Raw genomic sequence first — 25,842 nt, 5'->3', positions numbered from 1 at the left:
TTTCTAACACCTTACACAAAAATAAACTCAAAATGGATTAAAGATCTAAATGTAAGACCAGAAACTATAAAACTCCTAGAGGAAAACATAGGCAAAACACTCTCTGACATAAACCACAGAAGGATCCTCTATGACCCACCTCCCAGAATATTGGAAATAAAAGCAAAAATAAACAAATGGGACCTAATTAAACTTAAATGCTTTTGCACAATGAAGGAAACTATAAGCAAGGTGAAAAGACAGCCTTCAGAATGGGAGAAAATAATAGCAAACGAGGCAACTGACAAAGAATTAATCTAAAAAATATACAAGCAACTCCTGCAGCTCAATTCCAGAAAAATAAACGACCCAATCAAAAAAATGGGCCAAAGAACCAAACAGACATTTTTCCGAAGAAAACATACATATGGCTAACAAACACATGAACAGGTGCTGAACATCACTCATTATCAAAGAAATGCAAATCAAAACCACAATGAGGTACCATTTCATGCCAGTCAGAATGGCTGCTATCCAAAAGTCTACAAGCAATAAATGCTGGAGAGGGTGTGGAGAAGAGGGAACCTTTTCTTACACTGTTGGTGGAAATGCAAACTAGTACAGCCACTATGGAGAACAGTGTGGAGATTCCCTAAAAAACTGGAAATAGAACTGCCATATGACCCAACAGTCCCACTACTGGGAATACACACTGAGGAAACCAGAATTGAAAGAGACACGTGTACCCCAATATTCATTGCAGCACTGTTTATAGTAGCCAGGACATGGAAGCAACCTAGATGTCCATCAACAGACTAATGGATAAGAAAGCAGGGTACATATACACAATGGAATATTATTCAGCCATCAAAAGAACATGTTTGAATCAGTTCTAATGAGGTGGATGAAACTGGAGCCTATTATACGGAGTGAAGTAAGCCAGAAAGAAAAACACCAATACAGTATACTAATGCATATAGTGGAATTTAGAAAGATGATAACAATAACCCTATATCCAGTTCAGTTCAGTTCAGTTCAGTCACTCAGTCATCTCTGACTCTCTGCGATCCCATGAACTGCAGCACGCCAGGCCTCCCTGTCCATCACCAACTCCCTGTCCATTATCCAAACTCATATCCATTGAGTCCGTCATGCCATCCAACCATCTCATCCTCTGTCGTCCCCTTCTCCTCCTGCCTTCAATCTTTCCCAGCATCGGGGTCTTTTCAAATGAGTCAGCTCTTCCCATCAGGTGGCCAAAGTATTGGAGTTTCAGCTTCAATATCAGTCCTACCAATGAACACTCAGGACTGATTTCCTTTAGGATGGACTGGTTAGATCTCCTTGCAGTCCAAGGGACTCTCAAGAGTCTTCTCCAACACCACAGTTCAAAAGCATCAATTTTTCGGTGCTCAGCTTTCGTTGTAGTCCAACTCTCACATCCATACATGACTACTGGAAAAACCATAGCCTTGACTAGATGGACCATTGTTGGCAAAGTAATGTTTCTGCTTTTTAATACGCTATCTAATTTGGTCATAACTTTCCTTCCAAGAAGTAAGCTTCTTTTTATTTCATGGATGCAAACACCATCTGCAGTGATTTTGGAGCCCCCCAAAATAAAGTCTGACACTGTTTCCACTGTTTCCCCATCTATTTCCCATGAAGTGATGGGACCGCATGCCATGATCTTAGTTTTCTGAATGTTGAGGTTTAAGTCAACTTTTTCACTCTCTTCTTTCACTTTCTTCAAGAGGCTCTTTAGTTCTTCTTCACTTTCTGTCATAAGGGTGGTGTCATCTGCATATCTGAGGTTATTGATATTTCTCATGGCAATCTTGATTCCAGCTTGGGCTTCCTCCAGCCCAGCATTTCTCATGATGTACTCTGCATATAAGTTAAATAAGCAGGGTGACAATATACAGCCTTGATATACTCCTTTTCCTATTTGGAACCAGTCTGTTGTTCCATGTCCAGTTCTAACTGTTACTTCCTGACCTGCATACAGGTTTCTCAAGAGGCGGATCAGGTGGGATCTGGTATTCCCATCCCTTTCAGAATTTTCCACAGATTCTTGTGATCCACACAGTCAAAGGCTTTAGCTTAGTCAATAAAGCAGAAATAGATGTTTTTCTGGAACCCTCTTGCTTTTTCGATGATCCAGCAGATGTTCCAATTTGATCTCTGGTTCCTCTGCCTTTTCTAAAACCAGCTTGAACATCTGGAAGTTCGTGGTTCACGTATTGCTGAAACCTAGCTTGGAGAATTTTGAGCATTTCTTTACTAGCATATGAGATGAATGCAACTGTGCGGTAGTTTGAGCATTCTTTGGCATTGCCTGTTTTTGGGATTGGAAAGAAAGCTGACCTTTTCCTGTCCTGTGGCCACTGCTGAATATTGTGACATAGGTTCCCTTTATAGTAATTATCCTTTGGTAATTTTAATGGCAATGAAAATTTCTTTAAGTAAAAAATCTACTCATTTACAGAGTGACAAAACTAAAATTTTCCAAAAAGTAGACTGAAATCAAGGAAATAAGTAAAACCGAATTTAGGAAAATTCAGTTTCTATTATCTCAACAAATGAATGAATAATGCTTCTACTCTTAGCTATTTAATAGAGCAATAACTCTAAATCTTGAAGGAATTATCTGAAATCAGGCTTCTCTGAGACAATTAGTTGTCAGAGTACTGCCCAATGAAACTGCTTTCTTTGTGTTTGGATCTGGTTTTGAAGATTGTGTTAGCACTCCAGAGTATGCAGTTGTTAAATCACAGCCTTGGTTAAGTTTTTTCTTTTTTTTTCTGGTTAAGTTTTAAAAATATCTCTTGATTTTAATTTCCATGTCTTTAAAATGTAAATAAGAATTATTTTGCACAGGTTATTTGAGTATATTATATGTTCAACAAGTTACTAAATGCCTAATTTTATCAGGGCTTCCCTGGTGGCTCAGATGGTAAAGAGTCTGCCTGCAGTGTAGGAGACTTGGGTTCGATCCCTGGGTTGGGAAGATCCCCTGGAGAAGGAAATGGAAACCCACTCCAGTATTCTTGCCTGGAAAATCCCATGGATGGAGCCTGGCAGGCTACACTTCATGGGGTTGCAAAGAGCCTGACATGACTGAGCAACTTCACATTTTTAATTTCAATAATAAGTATGTTAGATTTTGGGATTTTCAAAGATGAATGAAAAAAAAACAACCCTAATGTTATGGAATTTACCATCTAGATGATAGGTGTGTATTTATGGAACAATCATGCAGATAAATGTATGGATGCATCATGCTGCACTTAGTTGCCCAGCTGTGTCCAACTCTTTGTGACCCCATGGACTGCAGCCTGCCAGGCTCCTCTGTCCATGGGTATTCTCCAGGTAAGAATACTGGAGTGCATTGCCATGTACTTTTCCAGGGGATCTTCCCAACCCAGGGACTGAACCCAGGTCAAAACATACAATGTGGTGTTGTGGTTTAGTTGCCAAGTTATGTCTGACTCTTTTGCAACCCCATGGACTGTAGGCCCCCAGGCTCATCTTCATGGGTTTTCCCTGGCAAGAATACTGGAGTGGGTTGCCATTTCCTTCTCCAGGGGATCTCCCCAACCCAGGGATCGAAACAACATCTCCTGCCTTGCAGGCAGATTCTTTACCACCCAACACCAGGCTTGTATTTATGAAACAATCATGCAAGTAAACATATGGATACAAAACAAGTAATAGAAACACAGTCGAAACAGGCAGTGTAACTTGAAGAATTAGGGGTAAGAGGGGTAGTTAGCAGAAGTTTCTCTGAGGAAGTGAAATTAGAGCTGATATCAAGACCATCCCCAAGAAAAAGAAATGCAAAAAGGCAAAATGGCTGTCTGGGGAGGCCTTACAAATAGCTGTGAAAATAAGAGAAGTGAAAAGCAAAGAAGAAAAGGAAAGATATAAGCATCTGAATGTAGAGTTCTAAAGAATAGCAAGAAGAGATAAGAAAGCCTTCCTCAGCAATCAATGCAAAGAAATAGAGAAAAACAGAATGGAAAAGACTAGAGATCTCTTCAAGAAAATTAGAGATACCAAGGGAACATTTCATGCGAAGATGGGCTCGATAAAGGACAGAAATGGTATGGACCTAACAGAAGCAGAAGATATTAAGAAGAGGTGGCAAGAATACACAGAACTGTACAAAAAAGATCTTCACGACCCTGATAATCACGATGGTGTGATCACTCACCTAGAGCCAGACATCCTGGAATGTGAAGTCAAGTGGGCTTTAGAAAGCATCACTACAAACAAAGCTGGTGGAGGTGATGGAATTCCAGTTGAGATATTTCAAATCTTAAAAGATGATGCTGTGAAAGTGCTGTGCTCAATATGCCAGCAAATTTGGAAAACTCAGCAGTGGCCTCAGGACTGGAAAAGGTCAGTTTTCATTCCAATCCCAAAGAAAGGCAATGCCAAAGAATGCTCAAACTACCGCACAATTGCACTCATCTCACATGCTGATAAAGTAATGCTCAAAATTCTCCAAGCTAGGCTTCAGCAATACGTGAACCATGAACTTCCAGATGTTCAAGCTGGTTTTAGAAAAGGCAGAGGAACCAGGGATCAAATTGCCAACATCTGCTGGATCATCAAAAAACAAGAGAGTTCCAGAAAAACATCTATTTCTGCTTTATTGACATGCCAAAGCCTTTGACTGTGTGGATCACAAGAAACTGTGGAAAATTCTGAAAGGGATGGGAATACCAGACCACCTGACTTGCCTCTTGAGAAACCTAAATGCAGGTCAGGAAGCAACAGTTAGAACTGGACATGGAACAACAGACTGGTTCCAAATAGGAAAAGGAGTATATCAAGGCTGTATATTGTCACCCTGCTTATTTAACTTATATGCAGAGTACATCATGAGAAACACTGGGCTGGATTAAGCCCAAGCTGGAATCAAGATTGCTTGGAGAAATACCAATAACATCAGATATGCAGATGACACCACCCTTATGGCAGAAAGTGAAGAAGAGCTAAAGAACCTCTTGATGAAAGTGAAAGTGGAGAGTGAAAACGTTGACTTAAACCTCAACATTCAGAAAACTATGATCATGGCATGCGGTCCCATCACTTCATGGGAAATAGATGGGGAAACAGTGGAAATAGTGTCAGACTTTATTTGGGGGGGGGGCTCCAAAATCACTGCAGATGGTGACTGCAGCCATGAAATAAGGAAAATAAGACTGTAACCTGGTAAAGTGCTTGTTTGTTCCATTCTTTTTTAATTTGGAGATTAATTATGTTTGGAGTCCCTGACATAAGACTAGTCTGGTTATAGCTCCAAGAGTAAGTAAAAACATGTTCTGCGATAAGTTTGGAGATGTAAACAGGAGTCAGAACATTGGTCTTTAGCATCAAATCAGTGTGATGTATCTCAACATTTGCTTTGTGAAAAAATCAGTCTGGTTGCTGTACAGAGAATAAATTGTAAGGTAGCAGAAGGAGTGAAATATTGGACAAGCTGAAAGACTGCAAGTCCTATATCATGTTTTACATTGAATAAGTTTCCATGATAGAAAGACCTCACTCACATCACTACACAGGGAAGCTGGAAAATGTTTATGACTATGTCCTTATGTATTATGAAAGCTTAGAGGTCTCTGGTGCTAAAAATATGTGGAGAATGGATAATGAGGAATGATTTTTAGTTTGCGTGTGGGGGAGATAAGCACCTTTCCTTAAACCAGAGGAGAAATGTATTATTTATTATAACTATAAGAAAGAAGAGGAATTTTGGTGTAATTATAGATTTGGCAGAAAAAAGCTTAACAGAACAATATAGAATTCATACTATAGCCTCTGTCACATAGTAGCAGCTGAATAAGGGATTACTATTGATGGTGATGATAATAATAACAGTATTACTAGTCATATAATGGTAATTACCATTGGAAATATGTGATTTCATACTAAATTACTGGTTCTAGAAGTTGAAGTTTTTTATAATGGATGAATGAATATTGAAGTGTATCTTATGAAAATTAAAAGTATTTCCCACATTATCTATTTTTTCAGTTTTGAAATGCTCACTGTTCTTACATCTCCTGTTCCTTTTCCAGCTAGCAGAAGATTATGGTCCTGTGTTCACTCTGTATTTTGGCATGAAGCCCACTGTGGTGTTGCATGGATATGAAGCAGTGAAGCAAGTCCTAATTGATCAGAGTGAGGAATTTTCTGCCAGAGGCAGTTTACCAGCAGCAGACAACATCAACCAGGGATTAGGTATGTTTTTATTTGAGGAGTGTGGGAATTGTAGGTTGGAAAGATTCAAAAAGGCTAAAGAATTGAGAAATTACAGGTACTTGGAGAAGTTTACAACGACATCGTAATTCCAACATTTCTCTATAAAGAATCGTTGTTATTGTTTAGTCACTAAGCTGTGTCCGACTCTGTCATTACCCCATGGACTGTAGCCATCAAGGCTCCTCTTCCATGAGATTTTCCAGGAAAGAATACTAGAGTGGATTGTCATTTCCTTGTCCAGAGGATCTTCCTGACCCAGGGATCGAATTCTTGGACCTGTGTCTCCTGCATTGACAGGCAGATTCTTTATCCCTGAGTCACCTGGGAAGCATGAAGGATCATCAACCCATGTTTAAAACTATGAACGTGACACAGTATCTCTACAAAGCTTTAAATGCAGTGAAAGCAAACCATCTAATCACTAATGTTCCATTAATTTGCAATTAAGCGATGCTCATTTTAAATTATGGACAGTTAAGATAATGAACATTTAAAAAGTAGAGTAAGATAATGAGCATTTTAAAAAGCCAGAAAGAAAAACACCAATAGAGTATACTAATGCATATATATAGAATTTAGAAAGATGGTAACAATAACCCTGTATACGAGACAGCAAAAGAGACACTGATGTATAGAACAGTCTTGTGGACTCTGTGGGAGAGGGAGAGGGTGGGATGATTTGGGAGAATGGCATTGAAACATGAATAATATCATATATGAAATGAATCACCAGTCCAGGTTCGATGCACGATACTGGATGCTTGGGGCTGGTGCACTGGGATGACTCAGAGGGATGGTACAGGGAGGGAGGAAGGAGGAGGGTTCAGGATGGGAAACACGTGTATACCTGTGTCGGATTCATGTTGATATATGGCAAAACCAATACAATATTGTAAAGTTTAAAAAAAAAAAAACCTAAAAAAAAAAAAAAATCACATTTGGAAAAAAAAAAAAAAGTACAGACATTGCTTTGCTTAACAAAGGTCCATCTAGTCAAGGCTATAGTTTTCCCAATAGTCATGTATGGATGTGAGAGTTGGACTATAAAGAAAGCTGAATGCCAAAGAATTGATGCTTTTGAACTGTGGTGTTGGAGAAGACTGTTGAAAGTCCCTTGGACTGCAAGGAGATCCAACCAGTCCATCCTTAAGGAGATCAGTCCTGTGTATTCATTGGAGGGACTGATGCTGAAGCTGAAGCTCCAATACTTTGGCCACCTAATGAGAGGAACTGACTTAATGGAAAAGACCCTGATGCCGGGAAAGATTGAGGGCAGGGGGAGAAGGGGACGACAGAGGATGAAATGGTTGGATGGCATCACCGACTCAACGGACACGAGTTTGACTAAACTCCAGAAGTTGGTGATGGACAGGGAGGCCTGGGGTGCTGCATTCCATGGGGTCACAAAGAGTCAGACGCGACTGAGCGACTGAACTGAACTGAAGATAATGAAAGAGAAAGAGAAGGGAGGGAAATGACTAAATTGTCCTATTAATCAAACATTTTGCTTTCTGGCCAAAGTCATGGATGCTAAGAAACATTTTTGGAAACATGCATAGTATGCACAGAACCAATAAGGGTTTGGAATATTTCCAAGCTTGCCTTTAATTTTCTATTCTTTAAAAAAAAAAAAAAACAACAACACAGGAAATATTTGTACTCAGCAGAATACAAAGCATAAAGCACAAAAAACTCTGAAAAGAGGATCATTAAGAAACATTGTTAAGTATCAATTGGAGTATTAATTAGAGATGATATTAGGAAAAGCTTTTTAAATTGAGTCCTTGAATTGTCTTTCATCTGTTTTTGTAGCTGGGCCTAATACCAGACAGTCCTCTGGCCAGTCACTGGGTTCCTACAAAAAGAAACAAGGCCTGAATAGGGTCCTTTCCTCCTCTATGTTGTTCTTTAACGTCTTTTTGGACAAGTTCCTTTTGAGCATTGTCTTTTCCCCTGATCTCTTCTTGAGTCTGGAAGTCTGATGTTGAATTTCCTTGGTGTTAAGACCATATTTCATGGGTGAGATTTAACAAATAAGGAAAAATGTTAAAATGAAAAGAGCTGTGACTGTGTCCCCTATTTGAAGAATGGATTTTCTTGAACTTCCTTCTAAATGCACAAGTACTGTTTCTCCCTCTCTTGAGAACTGACTCCTTTTGTTGTTTCTTCTACAATTCACTCACAATGCACAAGCTGGTTCTAAAACCTAGAACTGCCTTACGATTTAGCAATCCCACTGCTGGGCATACACACTGAGGAAACCAGAATTGAAAGAGACACGTGTACCCCAATGTTCATCGCAGCACTGTTTATAATAGCCAGGACATGGAAGCAACCTAGATGCCCATCAGCAGATGAATGGATAAGAAAGCTGTGGTACATATACACAATGGAGTATTACTCAGCCATTAAAAAGAATACATTTGAATCAGTTCTAATGAGATGGATGAAACTGGAACCTATTATACAGAATGAAGTAAGCCAGAAAGAAAAACACCAATACAGTATACTAATGCATATATATGGAATTTAGAAAGATGGTAACAATAACCCTGTATACGAGACAGCAAAAGAGACACTGATGTATAGATCAGTCTTATGGACTCTGCGGGAGAGGGGAAGGGTGGGGAGATTTGGGAGAATGGCCTTGAAACATGTATAATATCATGTATGAAACGAGTCGCCAGTCCAGGTTCGATGCACGATACTGGATGCTTTGGGCTGGTGCACTGGGACGACCCAGAGGGAGGGTATGGGAAGGGAGGAGGGAGGAGGGTTCAGGATGGGGAACACAGGTATACCTGTGGCAGATTCATTTCGATATTTGGCAAAACTAATACAATATTGTAAAGTTTAAAAATAAAATAAAAAAAAAATAAAACCTTAACCTATAACTTGGACTCCATGGATTGTTAGCTGAGTCATCATAGAGCAAGCATTTGCCTCTATGATCTTTAGCATCCTCATCAATAAAATGGAGACAAAATACTTGGTTCACAGAATTGAATTGATTTTTGTAGGAGCTAATGGATGAGGAAGAGTGTAGTAATACGTAAAACCAAGAGTCCTCACAGTACAACACTAAACTGGGTTAAGAGAGGAGGAGGCAGGTGAAATTGGGCTCAGTGGGAATTCCTGAGGCTGCCACCATTATATTTAACCCCTGTTAGGTGTCATTATCACTTCCTGTTTTAAAGACTAAGCTGTAATTCATAGTAATGGATTTTTCTTCTCTATTTTTTGGTCAATATAGGAATTGTTTTCAGCAATGGAGAAAAATGGAAGCAAACTCGGCGTTTCTCCCTCATGGTTTTGAGGAATATGGGGATGGGGAAGAGGACTATTGAACACAGAATTCAAGAGGAAGCCTTATGTTTGGTGGAAGCATTAAAAAAAACCAATGGTGGGTATTTCTTTATGTAATTAGCAGTAACTGCTTGGGCAGACCAAATGCTATTACAAGTAGACTACAGAGAGATAATGGCTCAAATACAACAGAAGTTGACTTCCTGCTCACATGACGGTAGCAGGAGGGGAAGTTGCTGGTATAATGGCCTTTTCAAGCACCTGGTTTCCAGGGCCTTTGATGCTTTCAGCACATGGTTGCCTTCCTGTGGCTCCCAGAGTTCATCTCTTTGAATGGTAGTGGGGATAGTAAAGAAGAAAGAAAAGAACAAGTAGTGTTTTTAATAGGTGAGATATGGCAGTGGCACACAAAAGTTCTTTCATATCCCATGGGCTATAACTGAGTCACAGGGCCACACCTTACTGTATGAGGAGCTGGAAAATGTGGTTAGCTGTGTGCACAGGAAGAAGAGGAGAACATGGATTGTGGTAATCTGCTAGTAACTTGAAAGACTAAATTCTCAGGTTCTTGAGAACTTTTTGCAACTTCTTGAGAAGCATTGCAAATATTTTGCAACATAAACATGTCATGTCATTATGCTACAGCACCTTAAACTTGTACAGTCCTGTCTATCAGTGATATTTTATTAAAACTGAACCAAAATTAGTGGTTCAGGTGTGGACTTTGCACCAAATCCTTCTCTGAGTAGGCCTGTATTACAGCTCCTCTGTGGGTGTGAAGGGAGGGAGCTTCAGCAGCACACATCTGCTCAGTGTACACGTGTGTGGATGCCCATGCAGGACAGGAAGAGGGGATAAGAGAGAAAGGGGTGAGTAGGAGACTTGACAGGGAAGGAGAAAGATAAGGATCTTAACACATATGTGCTTTTGTAAACCATAGTGCTTAATTTTTGAAGAACATGAACTTAATAACACTATATTCTAAACAATGACTCACCATCATGTTTTTTTTTTTTACTAATGTTATATTATGGTCCAGATGGGTTTTCTCCCTCATTTTTTTGTGTTACTCATATAAATAATGCAATTATTACAAATATTTCCATGATTTGGGTTTCTTCTTTTGAGTAAGTTTCTCAAGATGGCAGTAGAGTGTCAATGAACATCATTTGGACTTTTGGTGCATATTATCTAGGAATGGGTGGAAGATCTGGCAGAAGAAGAAAACAAGGCTCATCCTGCATAGATTATTCTCTACCCTTTTGTTCAAACTTAGCATATTAAATAAATATTTTCACATGCTTAATTTTAAAATGTTTATCACGAATATTATTAACAAAATAGAATAGTAGTTCATTATTTTGGATGTTCCATAGTTTATTTTAGGCAACATAGATTGATTTCAGTTTTTTGTTGTTAATAATATTAAACAATGCAATCTATACTAATCATTGAACATCCCTGATTACTTTCTAGAGTAAAATTTTGGAAATGCAATTAATAAATCAGTAAATATTGGGTTTTAGCAAGTTGCTGTTGTTGTTCAGTCACTAAGTCATACCTGACTCTTTGTGACTCCATGGACCACAGCACACCAGGCTTCCCTGTTCTTCAATAGCCCTAAGAGTTTGCTTAAACTCATGTACATTAAGTTGGTGATGCCTTCCAACCATCCCATCCTCTGTCACCCCCTTGTTGTCCTGCCCTGAATCTTTCCCAGCATCAGAGTCTTTTCCAATGAGTTGGCTATTACCATGAAGTGGCCAAAGTACTGGAGCTTCAGCTTCAGTGTCAGTCTTTCCATTGAATATTCAGGGTTGATTTCCTTTCGTATTGACTTGTTTGATCTCCTTGCTATCTGACGGACTCTCAAGAGTCTTTTCCAGGACCACAATTGGAAAGTATCAATTTTTTGGCACTCAGCTTTCTTTATGATCCAACTCTCACATTCATTCATGACTATGGAAAACCCATAGTTTTGACTAGATAGATCTTTGCAGCAAACTGATGTCTACTTTTTAATATATTATCTAGGTTTGTCATAGCTTTCCTTTCAAGGAGCAAGTATCTTTTAAACAGCTTATTATTAACTGGTTCAATTTTCCCATAGTGAATATGACCTTCTCTCAGCTTCCTTGCCTATGATCACCCAGACTCTGCCTGATTCCACCTAACTATGGAGACCTCATCATCTTGGGGTAGCCCAGTTTGTCACTGGTTAACTAACTGTTATAAGTTTATTTCACATGTTGAGCAGAATCTTTTTTCTTGTAATTTCTACTTTTTGATCCCTACTAAGTTTTTTAATTCTGAAGTAGAGTGTTGTGGTAGTAGTCACCAGGCAGAGGCAGGATGGATTTCCCACTGAAAATTTAGTATAACTGTTGAGGTTGGTAGTGGTTCACACTACCAACATCTCAATATTGATTGTTGATATTGGTAGATACACACATCTCAATAGGATATGAAAAGTTATATTACTCACATAATGAGGCTTTCTGTGTAGGACACAGTGGCTAGAAAACCAACCCAAAATTGCCTGGAGAAAGCCAGAAAAGGATTCAGTTCAGTTCAGTTCAGTTCAGTTGCTCAGTTGTGTCCGACTCTTTGCAACCCCATAAATCGCAGCACGCCAAGCCTCCCTGTCCAACACCAACTCCCGGAGTTCACCCAGACTCACGTCCATTGAGTCAGTGATGCCATCCGGCCATCTCATCCTCTGTCGTCCCCTTCTCCTCCTGCCCCCAATCCCTCCCAGCATCAGAGTCTTTTCCAATGAGTCAACTCTTCGCATGAGGTGGCCAAAGTACTGGAGTTTCAGCTTTAGCATCATTCCTTCCAAAGAAATCCCAGGGCTGATCTCCTTCAGAATGGACTGGTTGGAATCCTTGTAGTCCAAGGGACTCTCAAGAGTCTTCTCCAACACCACAGCTCAAAAGCATCAATTCTTCGGCGCTCAGCCTTCTTCACAGTCCAACTCGCACATCCATACATGACCACAGGAAAAACCATAGCCTTGACTAGATGAACTTTTGTTGGCAAAGTAATGTCTCTGCTTTTGAATACGCTATCTAGGTTGGTCATAACTTTTCTTCCAAGAAGTAAGCGTCTTTTAATTTCATGGCTGCAAACACCATCTGCAGTGATTTTGGAGCCCCCCAAAATAAAGTCTGACACTGTTTCCACTGCTTCCCCATCTATTTCCCATGAAGTGATGGGACCGGATGCCATGATCTTCATTTTCTGAATGTTGAGCTTTAGGCCAACTTTTTCACTCTTTAGGTCATTGATCACACCATCATGATTATCTGGGTCGTGAAGATCTTTTTTGTATAGTTCTTCTGTGTATTCTTGCCACCTCTTCTTAATATCTTCTGCTTCTGTTAGGTCCATACCATTTCTGTCCTTTATCGAGCCCATCTTTGCATGAAATGTTCCCTTGGTATCTCTAATTTTCTTGAAGAGATCTCTAGTCTTTCCCATTCTGTTCTTTTCCTCTATTTCTTTGCATTGATCACTGAGGAAGGCTTTCTTATCTCTTCTTGTTATTCTTTGGAAGTCTGCATTCAGATGCTTATATCTTTCCTTTTCTCCTTTGCTTTTCACTTCTCTTCTTTTCACAGCTATTTGTAAGGCCTCCCCACACAGCCATTTTGCTTTTTTGCATTTCTTTTCCATGGGGATAGTCTTGATCCCTGTCTCCTATACAATGTCATGAACCTCATTCCATAGTTCATCAGGCACTCTATCTATCAGATCTAGGCCCTTAAATCTATTTCTTACTTCCACTGTATAATCATAAGGGATTTGATTTAGGTCATACCTGAATGGTCTAGTGGTTTTCCCTACTTTCTTCAATTTAAGTCTGAATTTGGCAATAAGGAGTTCATGATTGGAGCCACAGTCAGCTCCTGGTCTTGTTTTTGCTGACTGTATAGAGCTTCTCCATCTTTGGCTGCAAAGAATATAATAAATCTGATTTTGGTGTTGACCATCTGGTGATGTCCATGTGTAGAGTCTTCTCTTGTGTTGTTGGAAGAGGGTGTTTGTTATGACCAGTGCATTTTCTTGGCAAAACTCTATTAGTCTTTGCCCTGCTTCATTCCGTATTCCAAGGCCAAATTTGCGTGTTACTCCAGGTGTTTCTTGACTTCCTACTTTTGCATTCCAGTCCCCTATAATGAAAAGGACATCTTTTTAGGTGTTAGTTCTAAAAGGTCTTGTAGGTCTTCATAGAACCGTTCAACTTCAGCTTCTTCAGCGTTACTGGTTGGGGCATAGACTTGGATTACTGTGATATTGAATGGTTTGCCTTGGAAACGAACAGAGATCATTCTGTCGTTTTTGAGATTGCATCCAAGTACTGCATTTCAGACTCTCTTGTTGACCATGATGGCCGCTCCATTTCTTCTGAGGGATTCCTGCCCACAGTTGTAGATATAATGGTCATCTTAGTTAAATTCACCCATTCCAGTCCATTTGAGTTCTCTGATTCCTAGAATGTCGACATTCACTCTTGCCATGTCTTACTAGACCACTTCCAATTTGCCTTGATTCATGGACCTGACATTCCAGGTTCCTATGCAATATTGCTCTTTATGGAAAAGGATACCGGCTTGAAATTTTTACGGTGGTTAGAGGGTGGAGTTCCAATGTATACACCAGGGTTTGTGTGGTTTAAACTTACTGCTTGTGTCAAAGAAGCAATCACATCAATTATTCCAGGTGTGAGCAGAAGAAGAAAAAGTAAGGCTTAAAAGTTGTCAGGAGTCAAAAAACAAAAAGTGGTGTAATATTCTTTATTTTATATTGTTAACCTGCTTATAGTTCAATTCAGTTCAGTTGCTCAGTCATATCCGACTCTTTGCAACACCATGGACTGCAGCACATCAGGCTTCCCTGTCCTTCACCAACTCCCAGAGCTTGCTCAAACTCATGTCCATCGAGTTGGTGATGCCATCAAACCATCTCATCCTCTGTTGTCCCCTTCTTCTCCTGCCTTCAATCTTTCCCATGATCAGGGTCTTTTCAAACAACTCAGCTCTTCCCATCAGGTGACCAAAGTAATGAAGTTTCAGCTTCATAATAGGTCCTTCCAATGAATACTCAGGACTGATTTCCTTTAGGATGGACTGGTTGGATCTCCTTGCTGTCCAAGGGACTCTCAAGAGTCTTCTACATCACAGTTCAAAAGCATCAGTTCTTCAGCACTCAGCTTTCTTTATAGTCCAACTCTCACATCCATACATGACTACTGGAAAAACCATAGCTTTGACTAGATGGACCTCTGTTGGCAAAGTTATATCTCTGCTTTTTAATATGTTCTCTAGGTTGGTCATACTTTTCTTCCAAGGAGCAAGTGTCTTTTAATTTCATGGCTGCAGTCACCATCTGCATTGATTTTAGAGCCCAAGAAAATAAAGTTTGTTACTGTTTCCATTGTTTCCCTATCTATTTGCCATGAAGACCAAATTTGGATTTGAAGCCCAAATCATGGGACCAGATGCGATGATCTTAATTTTCTGAATGTTGAGTTTTAAGCCAACATTTTTACTCTCTTCTTTCACTTTCATCAAGAGGCTCTTTAGATCTTCTTCACTTTCTGCCATAAGGATGGTGTCATCTGTATATCTGAGGTTTTTAATATTTCTCCTGGTGATCTTGATTCCAGCTTGAGCTTCATCCAGCCTGGCGTTTTGCATGATATAATCTGCACATAAATTAAATAAGCAGGGTGACAATATACAGCCTTGATGTACTCTTTTTCCAATTTGGAACCAGTCTGTATTCTATGTGTAGTTCTAACTGTTGCTTCTTGACCTGCCTACAGATTTCTCAGGAGGCAGGTCAGGTGGGGTCTGGTATTCCCATCTCTTTCAGAATTTTCCACAGTTTTTTTGTGATCCACACAGTAAAAGGCTTTGGTGTAGTCAATAAAGCAGAAGTTAATATTTTCCCGGAACTCTCTTACTTTTTCTGTGATCCAATGGATGTTGGCAATTTGACCTCTGGTTGCTCTGCCTTTTCTAAAACCAGCTTGAATATCTGGAAGTTTGTGGTTCACATGCTGTTGAAGACTGTCTTGGAGAATTTTGAGCATTACTTTGCAGCGTGTTAGATAAGTGTAACTGTGTGGTAGTTTGAACATTCTTTGGCATTGCCTTTCTTTGGGATTGGAATGAAAACTGACTTTTTCCTGTCCTGTGGCCACTGTTGAGTTTTCCAAACTTGCTGGCATATTGAGTATAGCACTTTCATAGCATCATCTTTTAGGATTTGAAATTGCTCAACTGAAATTCCATCACTTCCACTAGCTTTCTTTGTAGTGATGTTTCTTAAGACCCACTTGACTTCACATCCAGGATGTCTGGCTCTAGGTGGGTGACTACACCATCGTGGTTATCTGGGTTTTTAAGATCCTTTTGTATAGTTCTTCTGTGTATTCTTGCCACCTCTTCTTTATATCTTCTGCTTTTGTTAGGTCTGTACCATTTCTGTCCTTTACTGTGACCATCTTTGCATGAAATGTTCCCTTTTTATCTCTAATTTTCCTGAAGAGATCTCTAGTCTTCAATCCCTCTCATTATTTTCTTCTGAGAGAAACACACACTCAACCTTTTGCAATGCATTTTGCAAAATATGATTTCAATTCTCCCCAGTCTCCTTACCTTCTTGTTATATTGGTCAATTTCTTCTGAGTATTTTGAAGAATGTCAATAGCAAGAGCTAAATTTTATAGTTTTAAAAACATTTCAAAATGATCTCCTCCTTGTGTATTACCTTGTGGCTTTAATTGGAGAATGATATAAATGGGAGAATAATTGGGAGAAATTTAATAAATAAATTACACTGGATTAGATAATTTTGCTTAGGGAAATGCAAATTTATTTTGTTGTTGTTGTTGTTCATTCACTGAGTCATGTCCGACTCTTTGCAACCCCGTGGACTATGGCATGCCAGGCTTCCCTGTCCTTCACTATCTCCCAGAGTTTGCTCAAACTGATGTCAGCCCCATCTTATCTTGCCCTCAGTCTTTCCCAACATCACAGTCTTTTCCAATGAGTCAGCTCTTCAGATCAGATGACCAAAGTAATGGAGCTTCAGCTTTAGCACCAATGAATATTCAGGACTGATTTCCTTCAGGATTGACTGGTTTGATCTTGCTCTCCAAGGGACTTTCAAGAGTCTTCTCCAGCACCACAGTTCGAAAACATCAATTCTTCAGCACTCAGCCTTCTTTATGGTCCAACTCTCTAGGCATGTTGAATTTATAGTGATGATGGCAGGTCTAGGTTCTTCTTATAATAAAAAAATCTTAGAAATCAACCTTTCTCCATTATTTTAAAAAGTAAACTTAAGATTTATTTGAAAATTATACCCCAATTTTTATATATTGTTTTTTAGGATCTCCATGTGATCCTACTTTCCTTCTGAGCTATGCTCCCTGCAATGTGATCTGCTCCATTGTATTCCGGAATCGTTTTGAATACAGTGATGAAAATTTTCTGACCTTGGCAAAGTATTTTGATGAAAACGCAAAAATTTTAAGCACCCCCTGGATTGAGGTAAGGTCAACGTTCTCTTTAAATAAGAAATAATTTTCTATCTAAATTGATTACCACTTCTCTTTGTGCTATTGTTTGTTACCACTTAGTGAGTTATCAAAGCAATTGAAAGTGTTGAAATGAATTTTTAAACAAAATATAACAATAGTAATAAAAAATAGTGCAACAATTATAGCAAGGTATTTTTTTTTGAGAAATCTTTTCTCCTCTGATTTTTATGTGTATATATAGGATGGTATATGCATTGTATTTTTTATGTTAGTAAACTGTCAGAAAAAATTAATTACCTATGTTGTCGGACACAACCGAGCGACTTCACTTTCATGCATTGGAGAAGGAAATGGCAACCCACTCCAGTGTTCTTGCCTGGAGAATCCTAGGGATGGGGGAGCCTGGTGGGCTGCCGTCTATGGGGTCACACAGAGTTGGACACGACTGAAGTGACTTAGCAGTACTATAACTAACAACTAAAATTCCATGGATCATAGTGTTCTGATGTTTTACTTGGGAAGGACTCTAGAGAACAAATAGTCTATGTAACAGAAAGCTCACCTGAAAATACTGAGTGTATTTTCAAAGTAACCTAACCAAAAGAAGAATGAGTTAGATATAAAAACTAGATTTCTTGATTCTCTATCCAGTTTGATACAAGATAGCAGCTGAATAAATTTCTTCAGTACCTACTGAGGATATTAAGTCATGAAGATACTGTTTATAAAGGTTTCTGTAAACTCTAGGACTGTGATGGCCTAATGAATAAGGGCAATGAGTACATTTCTGAAGATGTAAAATGCCTAAATAAAAGTAAGTTAGGTAATATAGGCATTTCCTTAATCTTTCTGGTATAGTTTCTTCATTTAAAAAATGGTATGATGTGAACAGACTTAAAAGGAGTTATTGACAGTAATACAATAATACTAGGAGACATTCAATAAAGGACAGAAATGGTATGGAACTGACAGAAGATATTAAGAAGAGGTGGCAAAAATACACAGAAGAACTGTATAAAAAAGATCTCCATGACCCAGTTAGTTATGATGGTATAATCACTCACCTAGAACCAGACATCCTGGAATGTGAAGTCAAGTTGGCCTTAGAAAGCATCACTACAAACAAAGGTAGTGGAGGTGATGGAATTCCAGTTGGGCTATTTCAAATCCTGAAAGATCATGCTGTGAAAGTGCTGCACTCAATATGCCAGCAAATTTAGAAAACCCAGCAGTGGCCACAGGACTGGAAAAGGTCAGTTTTCATTTCAATCCCAAATAAAGGCAATACCAAAGAATGCTCAAATTACTGCACATTTGCACTTATCTCACACACTAGTAAAGTTGCTCAAGTTCTCCCAGCCAGGCTTCAGCAATCGTGAACCGCAAACTTCCAGATGTTCAAGCTGGTTTTAGAAAAGGCAGAGGAATCAGGGATCAAATTGCCAACATCTGCTGGATCATCGAAAAAGCAAGAGGGTTCCAGAAAAACATCTATTTCTTTATTGTCTATGCTAAAGCCTTTGACTGTGTGGATCACAACAAACTGTGGAAAATTCTTCAAGAGATGGGAATACCAGACCACCTGACCTGCCTCTTGAGAAACCTGTATGCAGGTCAGGAAGCAACAGTTAGAACTAGACATGGAACAACAGACTGGTTCCAAATAGGGAAAGGAGTATGTCAAGGCTGTATGTTGTCACCCTGCTTATTTAACTTATATGAAGAGTACATCATGAGAAACGCTGGGCTGGAGGAAGCACAAGCTGTAATCAAGATTGCCGTGAGAAATATAAATAACCTCATATATGCAGATGACACCACCCTTATGGCAGAAAGTGAAGAAGAACTAAAAAGCCTCTTGATGAAAGTGAAGGAGAGTGAAAACGTTGACTTAAACCTCAACATTCCGAAAACTAAGATCATGGCATCTGGTCCCATCACTTCATGGGAAATAGATGGGGAAACAGTGGAAACAGTGTCATACTTTATTTTTCTGGGCTCGAAAGTCACTGCAGATGGTGACTGCAGCCGTGAAATTAAAAGACGCTTACTTCTTGGAAGGAAAGTTATGACCAACCTAGATAGCGTATTAAAAAGCAGAAACATTACTTTGCCAACAATGGTCCATCTAGTCAAGGCTATGGTTTTTCCAGTAGTCATGTATGGATGTGAGACTTGGAGTATCAAGAAAGCTGAGCACCGAAGAATTGATGCTTTTGAACTGTGGTGTTGGAGAAGACTCTTGAGAGTCCCTTGGACTGCAAGGAGATCCAACCAGTCCATCCTAAAGGAGATCAGGCCTGAGTGTTCATTGGTAGGAGTGATGTTGAAGCTGAAACTCCAATACTTTGGCCACCAGATATGAAGAGTGGACGTATTTGAAAAGACCCTGATGCTGGGAATGAGGGCAGGAGGAGAAGGGGATGACAGAGGATGAGATGGTTGGATGGCATGACTGACTCAAAGGACACGAGTTTGGGTAGGCTCCGGGAATTGGTGTTGGACAGGGAGGCCTGGGGTGCTGCAGTTCATGGGGTGGCAAAGAGTCGGACAAGACAGTGACTGAACTGAACTGAAGAGACATTAACACATCAGTTACATAATGGACTGAACAGTTCAGTTCAGTCACTCAGTCGTGTCTGAGCCTTTGTGACCCCATGGACAGAACAGCCAAACTAAATAAGGAAACACTGGCCTTAAGCAACACATTAGATAAGATGGACTTGATAGATTTATATACAACATTCCATCCAATTGCCGCAGAATACACCTTGTTTTCAAGTACACATGAGACATTTTCCAAGATATATCATATGATTTTACAAAACAAGTGTCAGTAAATTCAAGAAATTGAAATGATATTGAACATCTTTTTGACCACAATGGTATGAAACTACGAACCAGTTACAAGAAAAAAACTGGAAAAAACACAAACATATGGGAGCTTAATAAGATGCTGCTAAACAACAATAGGTCAAAGAGGAAATCAAAATACCTTGAGAGAAATGAAAATGGAAACACAACATTCCAAAATCTATATGACTCACAAAAGCAGTTCTAAGAGGGAAGTTTGTAGTGAAACAGGTCTACCTTAGGAAACCAGATAAATGCGAAGTAAACAATCTAACATTACACATAAAACTAGAAAAAGAGTGGGCACTCTCTGTCCCCCTTCTGATGTCTATGTCAGAAGCTTTCTCTGTCCCTTTTCTTTCTTTAATAAAAGTGCTACACAAAAGCTCTTGAGTGATCAAGAATGGTCCCTGGTCCTGAAGCTAAATCTTCTTCAGATATCATCAATCTGACATCATTTACCATAAGCTATTATCTTGGGGGCTCATCCAGGATTTTCAGGACAAGGTAAGAACACTCAAGAGCTCTAGCCTCACTGCTTTCTCAGTATACACATTTTCTGCTTTACTTTACTAATGCTATGGTGTGCGTGTGTGAATGAATGACACGTTCTGTGCAAAGCAAGTGATGAGCCCTGCTCTGTGATTTTGAGGTGCCCCGTAATGACTTAAGGGAGCTCCAAAAAGGGGAGCCTTGTTGGGGGTTTATACCGACCTGCCATTCAAGAGGCACTCAACGTCCCTGTGAGGGGAGCAGCCAGAAATGGGCAAAGGGTGTGGAGTGAGCTTTCCTTTCTCAGTCAGTTTTTTTCTGGTCTCTTTGACCATTCTGTAACTGCCTGGGGAATTAGAACTACTAACCTGATCTGTCAGATCATAGACTTTCAAGGGCATTGTGATTCATGCCATTACTATGTACTTTTACTTAAACCCCAAGTATGGAAGCGCCTAGCTTTGCTAGGAGGCAAAAGTTACAAGAGCTTCTTTGGGAGCAAGCCAGAGCTCTAACTCCAGGAATGTCTCTCAGGCTAGAGGTCACTCACTTGACTGCCTGCCTCAGGGCCCAGAGTCCTAAAAGTGAGTCTTTGTCATGGCTGTGCCTTCTATCTATGTGGATAAAGCACTGCTGGTGACTATGAGGTTTTTGAGGACATCAGTTGGGAATTGCAGGATCTGTTCAGATTGGAAGTGCAATGGGCTTCTTTCTTTGGTAGTGCTAGCTATTAGCAGACCAGAGAAAGCTCTCCAATGGCTTCTGTCTCAATTCCCTAGATATTCCTTTTATGGAATCTGTGGAAAGGAACTGGAAGGATTGGAACTAGAATCTTGAGGATAAAAATCACTTTTTTCCTCCCTGGCCAGCCCTCTACCACCTTTGCTATCACATATACTGGCGTGGTGACACTTAGAAGGGACATCTTGGTTGTTGCTCATCTCTTTATGTCTCACTGCTTCTACTGCTATCAGGACTGTACTCAGGAATGTACATGGGCACACGTAAGATGGATGCTTCCTCTAGTAGTCCTAGCTTGGGAAACATTCTGGGAAACTACTCTGGCAAATCCAACAAAGGTCTTGGTGGTAAGGAACTAGAAATCAATCTGGGATGTCATCAGGTCTACCGCTGGTGCATCTCCATGCCATCTTGGTGGTAGAACTGGGAGGGATGAGTAAAATGCCTGCATCAGTAAGGAACAGACTAAGTCTGACCAGGGAAGGAAAGCTTCAGTGGACAGTCTGTTTGCACACCCATCTAGAGGAGGGAGGGACGCCTCTGGTGGAAAGAAGCCATGGCCTTGGATGCTGCTTTTTTCTTTGTTAGAGATGGGAGCTAACAGTTCCAGAACAACTCCTTTAAAATGTAGTTAAAAAACTTGGGACAAGTTTGATCCCCAGAGTCTAAAAAATACACGCCTGATCTTCTGTGATACTGAATGGCCACAGTATCCTTTGGAGAATGGGGAAAACTGGCAGTTTAAAGGGACTCTCAATTATGATACTGCTTTACAACTAGACCAGTTCTGTAGAAAACAAAGGAAATGGGTAGAAGTGATATATGTGTTGCTCTTTATCTGCGAGACATGCCAGACTTACGTCCTAAGGGTGCAGATTTGAGTGTGAAGCCTTCAGCTGTCTCCTGTTTTCTTACTTTGCTCCTGTATCTGGGGCTCCCAACTGAACAGGCTGAGAATCAGGGTACCCTTCCAGGAGGGGCTGCCTCAGTCTCAGTAGAAATTCCAACAGTCCCAATTGTGGTTGAGACCCTAGAGGATCCAAAAAGTACATAGAAGGCTTTATGGGACTAACTTTACTTTATGACTTTACTTGGAGAGATGTAATGTATGTCTTGGGACAGGAGTTGGCTCCTGATTCAAAAACTTGAATTTTGGGGGAAGCCACTACTTTTGGAGATGAATGGCTTGAAGGCAAGGGGCAAGAGGGAACATGAAATAGCCCTCCTTCCTACTGGGAGCCAAGCAGTTCTGATAACAGAGCCTCTTTGCTGGATGTATTCTTAAAGGACTCAAACTAGTGCAAAGACTTTAGACTATGCTAAGTTGACTGAGATAGAATAGGAAGAGAAGCAAACTCCTGGTAAATTCCTAGAATGACTACAGGGGGCTCTCTGCAAGTTTACTGATGTTGATCTCAAAATTACAGAGGGAGAAATGATCTTAAAAGATAGTTTTTTCACTCGATCAGCTCCAGGTATCTGCTGTAAGTTACAAAAACAGGCGTTTGGACCTAATCAGTCTTTAGAAAAACTTTTGCAGTGTCTCAGATGGTATTACGGTAGAGAATATGAGGAGGAAAATAAGAGGTAAAAAAGAACCAGGCAAAAGACTAAAGCCCCAGCATGGCTATTAGATCCACTCTGAAACAGCCTGAGGAAAAATGCCCAGAAGGACCCAGGTGAAAAAGGGTGGACTTGTTATTACTGTGAGAAGAGCAGCATCTCAAGCGGGATTGCCCTCAGTCATCTAAGCCACCCCAGCTGCATGTCCAGTCTGTAAAGGACCATACTAGAGAAGAGACTGCCCTCTGAGGTGTAGGCCCCAGGGATTGGACTCTTAAGACAATCAGGACTGTAGGTGCCTGGGGGTCCCCACACAAGCTCCCATCCTAATTACACCCGAGGAACCCCGGGTATTAATAACTGTGGGGGGCCAATCAGTCAATTTCTTTTGGACACTGGGGCAACTTTCTCTGTGCTCACTGAAGCCCCTGGTCCGCTTTCTTCCTGATCCACTTTCCTCCTGATCCACTACTATAACGGGACTGTCCATATGAGCCAGACGTTATTGTTTTAGTTGTCCTTTATTCTGCAACTAGGACTCTGCTATTTTCTTGAGTTTCTAATCATGCCAGAGTCTCCTTCACCCCTCCTGGGGAGGGATATACTGAACAAGGTCCAGGCCTGTTTTCATGAATATGGAGGCTGCTCTTTCTCTCCCATTAATTGAACAAAATATAATCCTAAATTGTGGGCTGATGGAAAAACTGAGGGTTGAACACAAAATGCTATTCCTGCTGTTATCAAGCTCAAAGATCCTCACCTATTTTCACATCAAAAGCAGTACCCACTAACTCCTGAGGTTAAGGAAGGGTTAAAATCCATCATTTTAAGATTTAAAGGAACAGAGGCTATTAATTCCCTATTAATTCCATGCAACACTCCTATTTTGGATGTAAAAATGTCAAGTGATAAATGGAGACTAATTCAAGATATACAAATAGTAAGTGCCTAATCCTTATACTTTATTGTCTGAAATTTCTAAATGAGCCAAATATGACTTTTAGACAATTTGAGAGGATTTGGGGGCATTACAGGCTACTGCCACATTTGGATTCCAGGTTATGGAGAACTTGCCTGGCCTTTAGATAAACTTATAACTGAAACTCAGCAGGCCCAAATCAACAAGCTGGTTAGGTTCCCAGAGACTTAAAAGGCTTTTAAGGCTCTCCAAACTGCTCTCCTGCACGCTTCTGTTTTGAGCTTGCCCACAGGATCAGAATTTAGTTTGCTCCTTAGTAAAAAAAAAAAAGCCTATGGCCACATTCCTTAACGGTAATTCCTACTATTGTTTTGCTAATGTCTAAAGCTACTATTGATTTTGACTAATGGGCAAATATCTTACTGTACTGACTTCTCATGATGTGAGTGAGATCTTAAACTCTAAAGCTCAGAGCAACAATGGCTCTGTCTTTAAAACTGCTGTAACTCAAGGGGTGTTGAAAATTCTAGGAATAAAATATCACTTACACAGTTCCTGGAGACCCCATCTTCAGAAAAAGTTGAAAAGGCTAATGACATTATTAACAGGCATCTGTGTAAACTAACTCAGGAACCACAAGACAGTTGGTTTAAATTCTACCCATAGCTTTAATGAGGGCTCGAATTGCCCCGAAAAAGGAAGGACTGTTCCCATTTGAATGTACCTATGGAAGACCCTTCTTACACACAGACATTGTTATAGACACTGAAGCCTTAAAATTAACCATGTGACTCAGTTTTCAGCTCTACAACCTCCTCATCAATTGAAGGTTTCCCATGGTGGGTTTCTCCAAAAGGACTTTCTTCAAGTCTTCACCAACAACAATTGTATGTGATGCCTCTTCTTGATCTGATGACATCTAGCAATCCTAAGATGAACTGATGTAACTATGGACATAATGTACTTTTAATTTTGATTATGTTTTAGCTTGGTTTAATGACTATTTTGCCTTACATCTGTAACTGTATAACAGGGTTTGTTTCTAACTTTCTGAAAGCTTTTAGGTTACAAATGGTTGTCCAGGCTCCTACAAGTGCCAGAGCCTTCCCCAACTATTACTTGGGGCCCATGGATCAGAGACCCTCAATATGAGGGTTAGGAGAATATGTTGCCTCAACAGTTTAGGGATGACACCCCTCAACAGCAGGAAGTAATTATAGAATGAAAAGGATGCCCCTTTCCCTTGGCAACATAATTCTCCAAAAGAAAAGGAGGGGATGAGAGAGTCAATTCCTAGGTAGGTTGATAAGAAGTCTGGGATCCCTAAGGAGGAGAAAGGGATCTGGGCTCATGAAGCAGAGATAGGGTTCCGGAATTCTCAAGGAGGAGGAAAGGACAAATGTATTTTTTTCCCTCTACATTCTTTAGTCTTCGTCACAGAAAACGTTTTTTTCCTTAAGCCTGGTACTGATGATTACACACAAACAACTCATTTTAAACTGTGTACTAAGGATTATATAACAACAATACATCCTTCTTGAGGACAGTTTTTCCTTCGTGAAAAACTTGTGGCTAATCCTGTTATCTTAAAATGTAAATTATGGGAGTGGATCTAGTAAGATCTTTACAACCTTGAGACATTCTTTTGATTTATCATAACTAATTAAAAAATTATATAACTCCCTTGCTTAGACTAAGGAGGGGAGTACTCTCTGTCCCCCTTCCGATGTCTATGTCAGAAGCTTTCTCTGTCCCTTTTCTTACTTTAATAAAACTTCTACACACACACACACACACACACACACATATCAAAAAACAAAACAACAACAAAGAAAAAAAAACTAGAAAAAGAAGAACAAACAAAGCCCAAAGTTAGCAGAAGGAAGGAAATAATAAAGATCAGAGACTAAATAAACAATAGAGGCTAAAAGGGCAATAGAAAAGATTAGTGAACATAAAAGCTAGTTCTTTGAAAAGATAATCAGATTTGATAAACTCTAGCCAGACTCATCAGAAAAAAAGAAAGTGCAAATAAATAAAATCAGAAATGGAAGAGGCACATTACAATTGATATCACAGAATTTCAAAGAATCATGAGAGACTACAGTGAATAATCATACACCCATAAATTAAACACCTAGTGGAAAATGGATAAATTCAT

At 39.8% G+C, this 25,842-nt stretch overlaps 1 protein-coding gene across 1 annotated transcript in view; it reads left to right on the top strand.

Annotated features, from left to right (window-relative positions):
- Nucleotides 1-25,842, top strand: part of LOC147344095 (cytochrome P450 2C21-like) — a 56,943-nt gene that overhangs the window by 8,683 nt on the left and 22,418 nt on the right. The window contains exons 2-4 of the mRNA XM_086378802.1: nucleotides 6,069-6,231; nucleotides 9,506-9,655; nucleotides 16,963-17,123. Coding sequence (XP_086234928.1) covers nucleotides 6,069-6,231; nucleotides 9,506-9,655; nucleotides 16,963-17,123 — 474 coding nt within the window. The remainder of the gene's footprint in view (nucleotides 1-6,068; nucleotides 6,232-9,505; nucleotides 9,656-16,962; nucleotides 17,124-25,842) is intronic.

This window comes from Bos grunniens, chromosome 26 (assembly GCF_055505025.1).
Source record: "Bos grunniens cultivar Pamir isolate PY7600 chromosome 26, Bosgru_T2T1.0, whole genome shotgun sequence".
In the NCBI taxonomy this organism is placed as follows: domain Eukaryota; kingdom Metazoa; phylum Chordata; class Mammalia; order Artiodactyla; family Bovidae; genus Bos; species Bos grunniens.
Note: the sequence above shows the minus strand (reverse complement) of the source record. Positions and strands in the feature narration are given on the sequence as shown.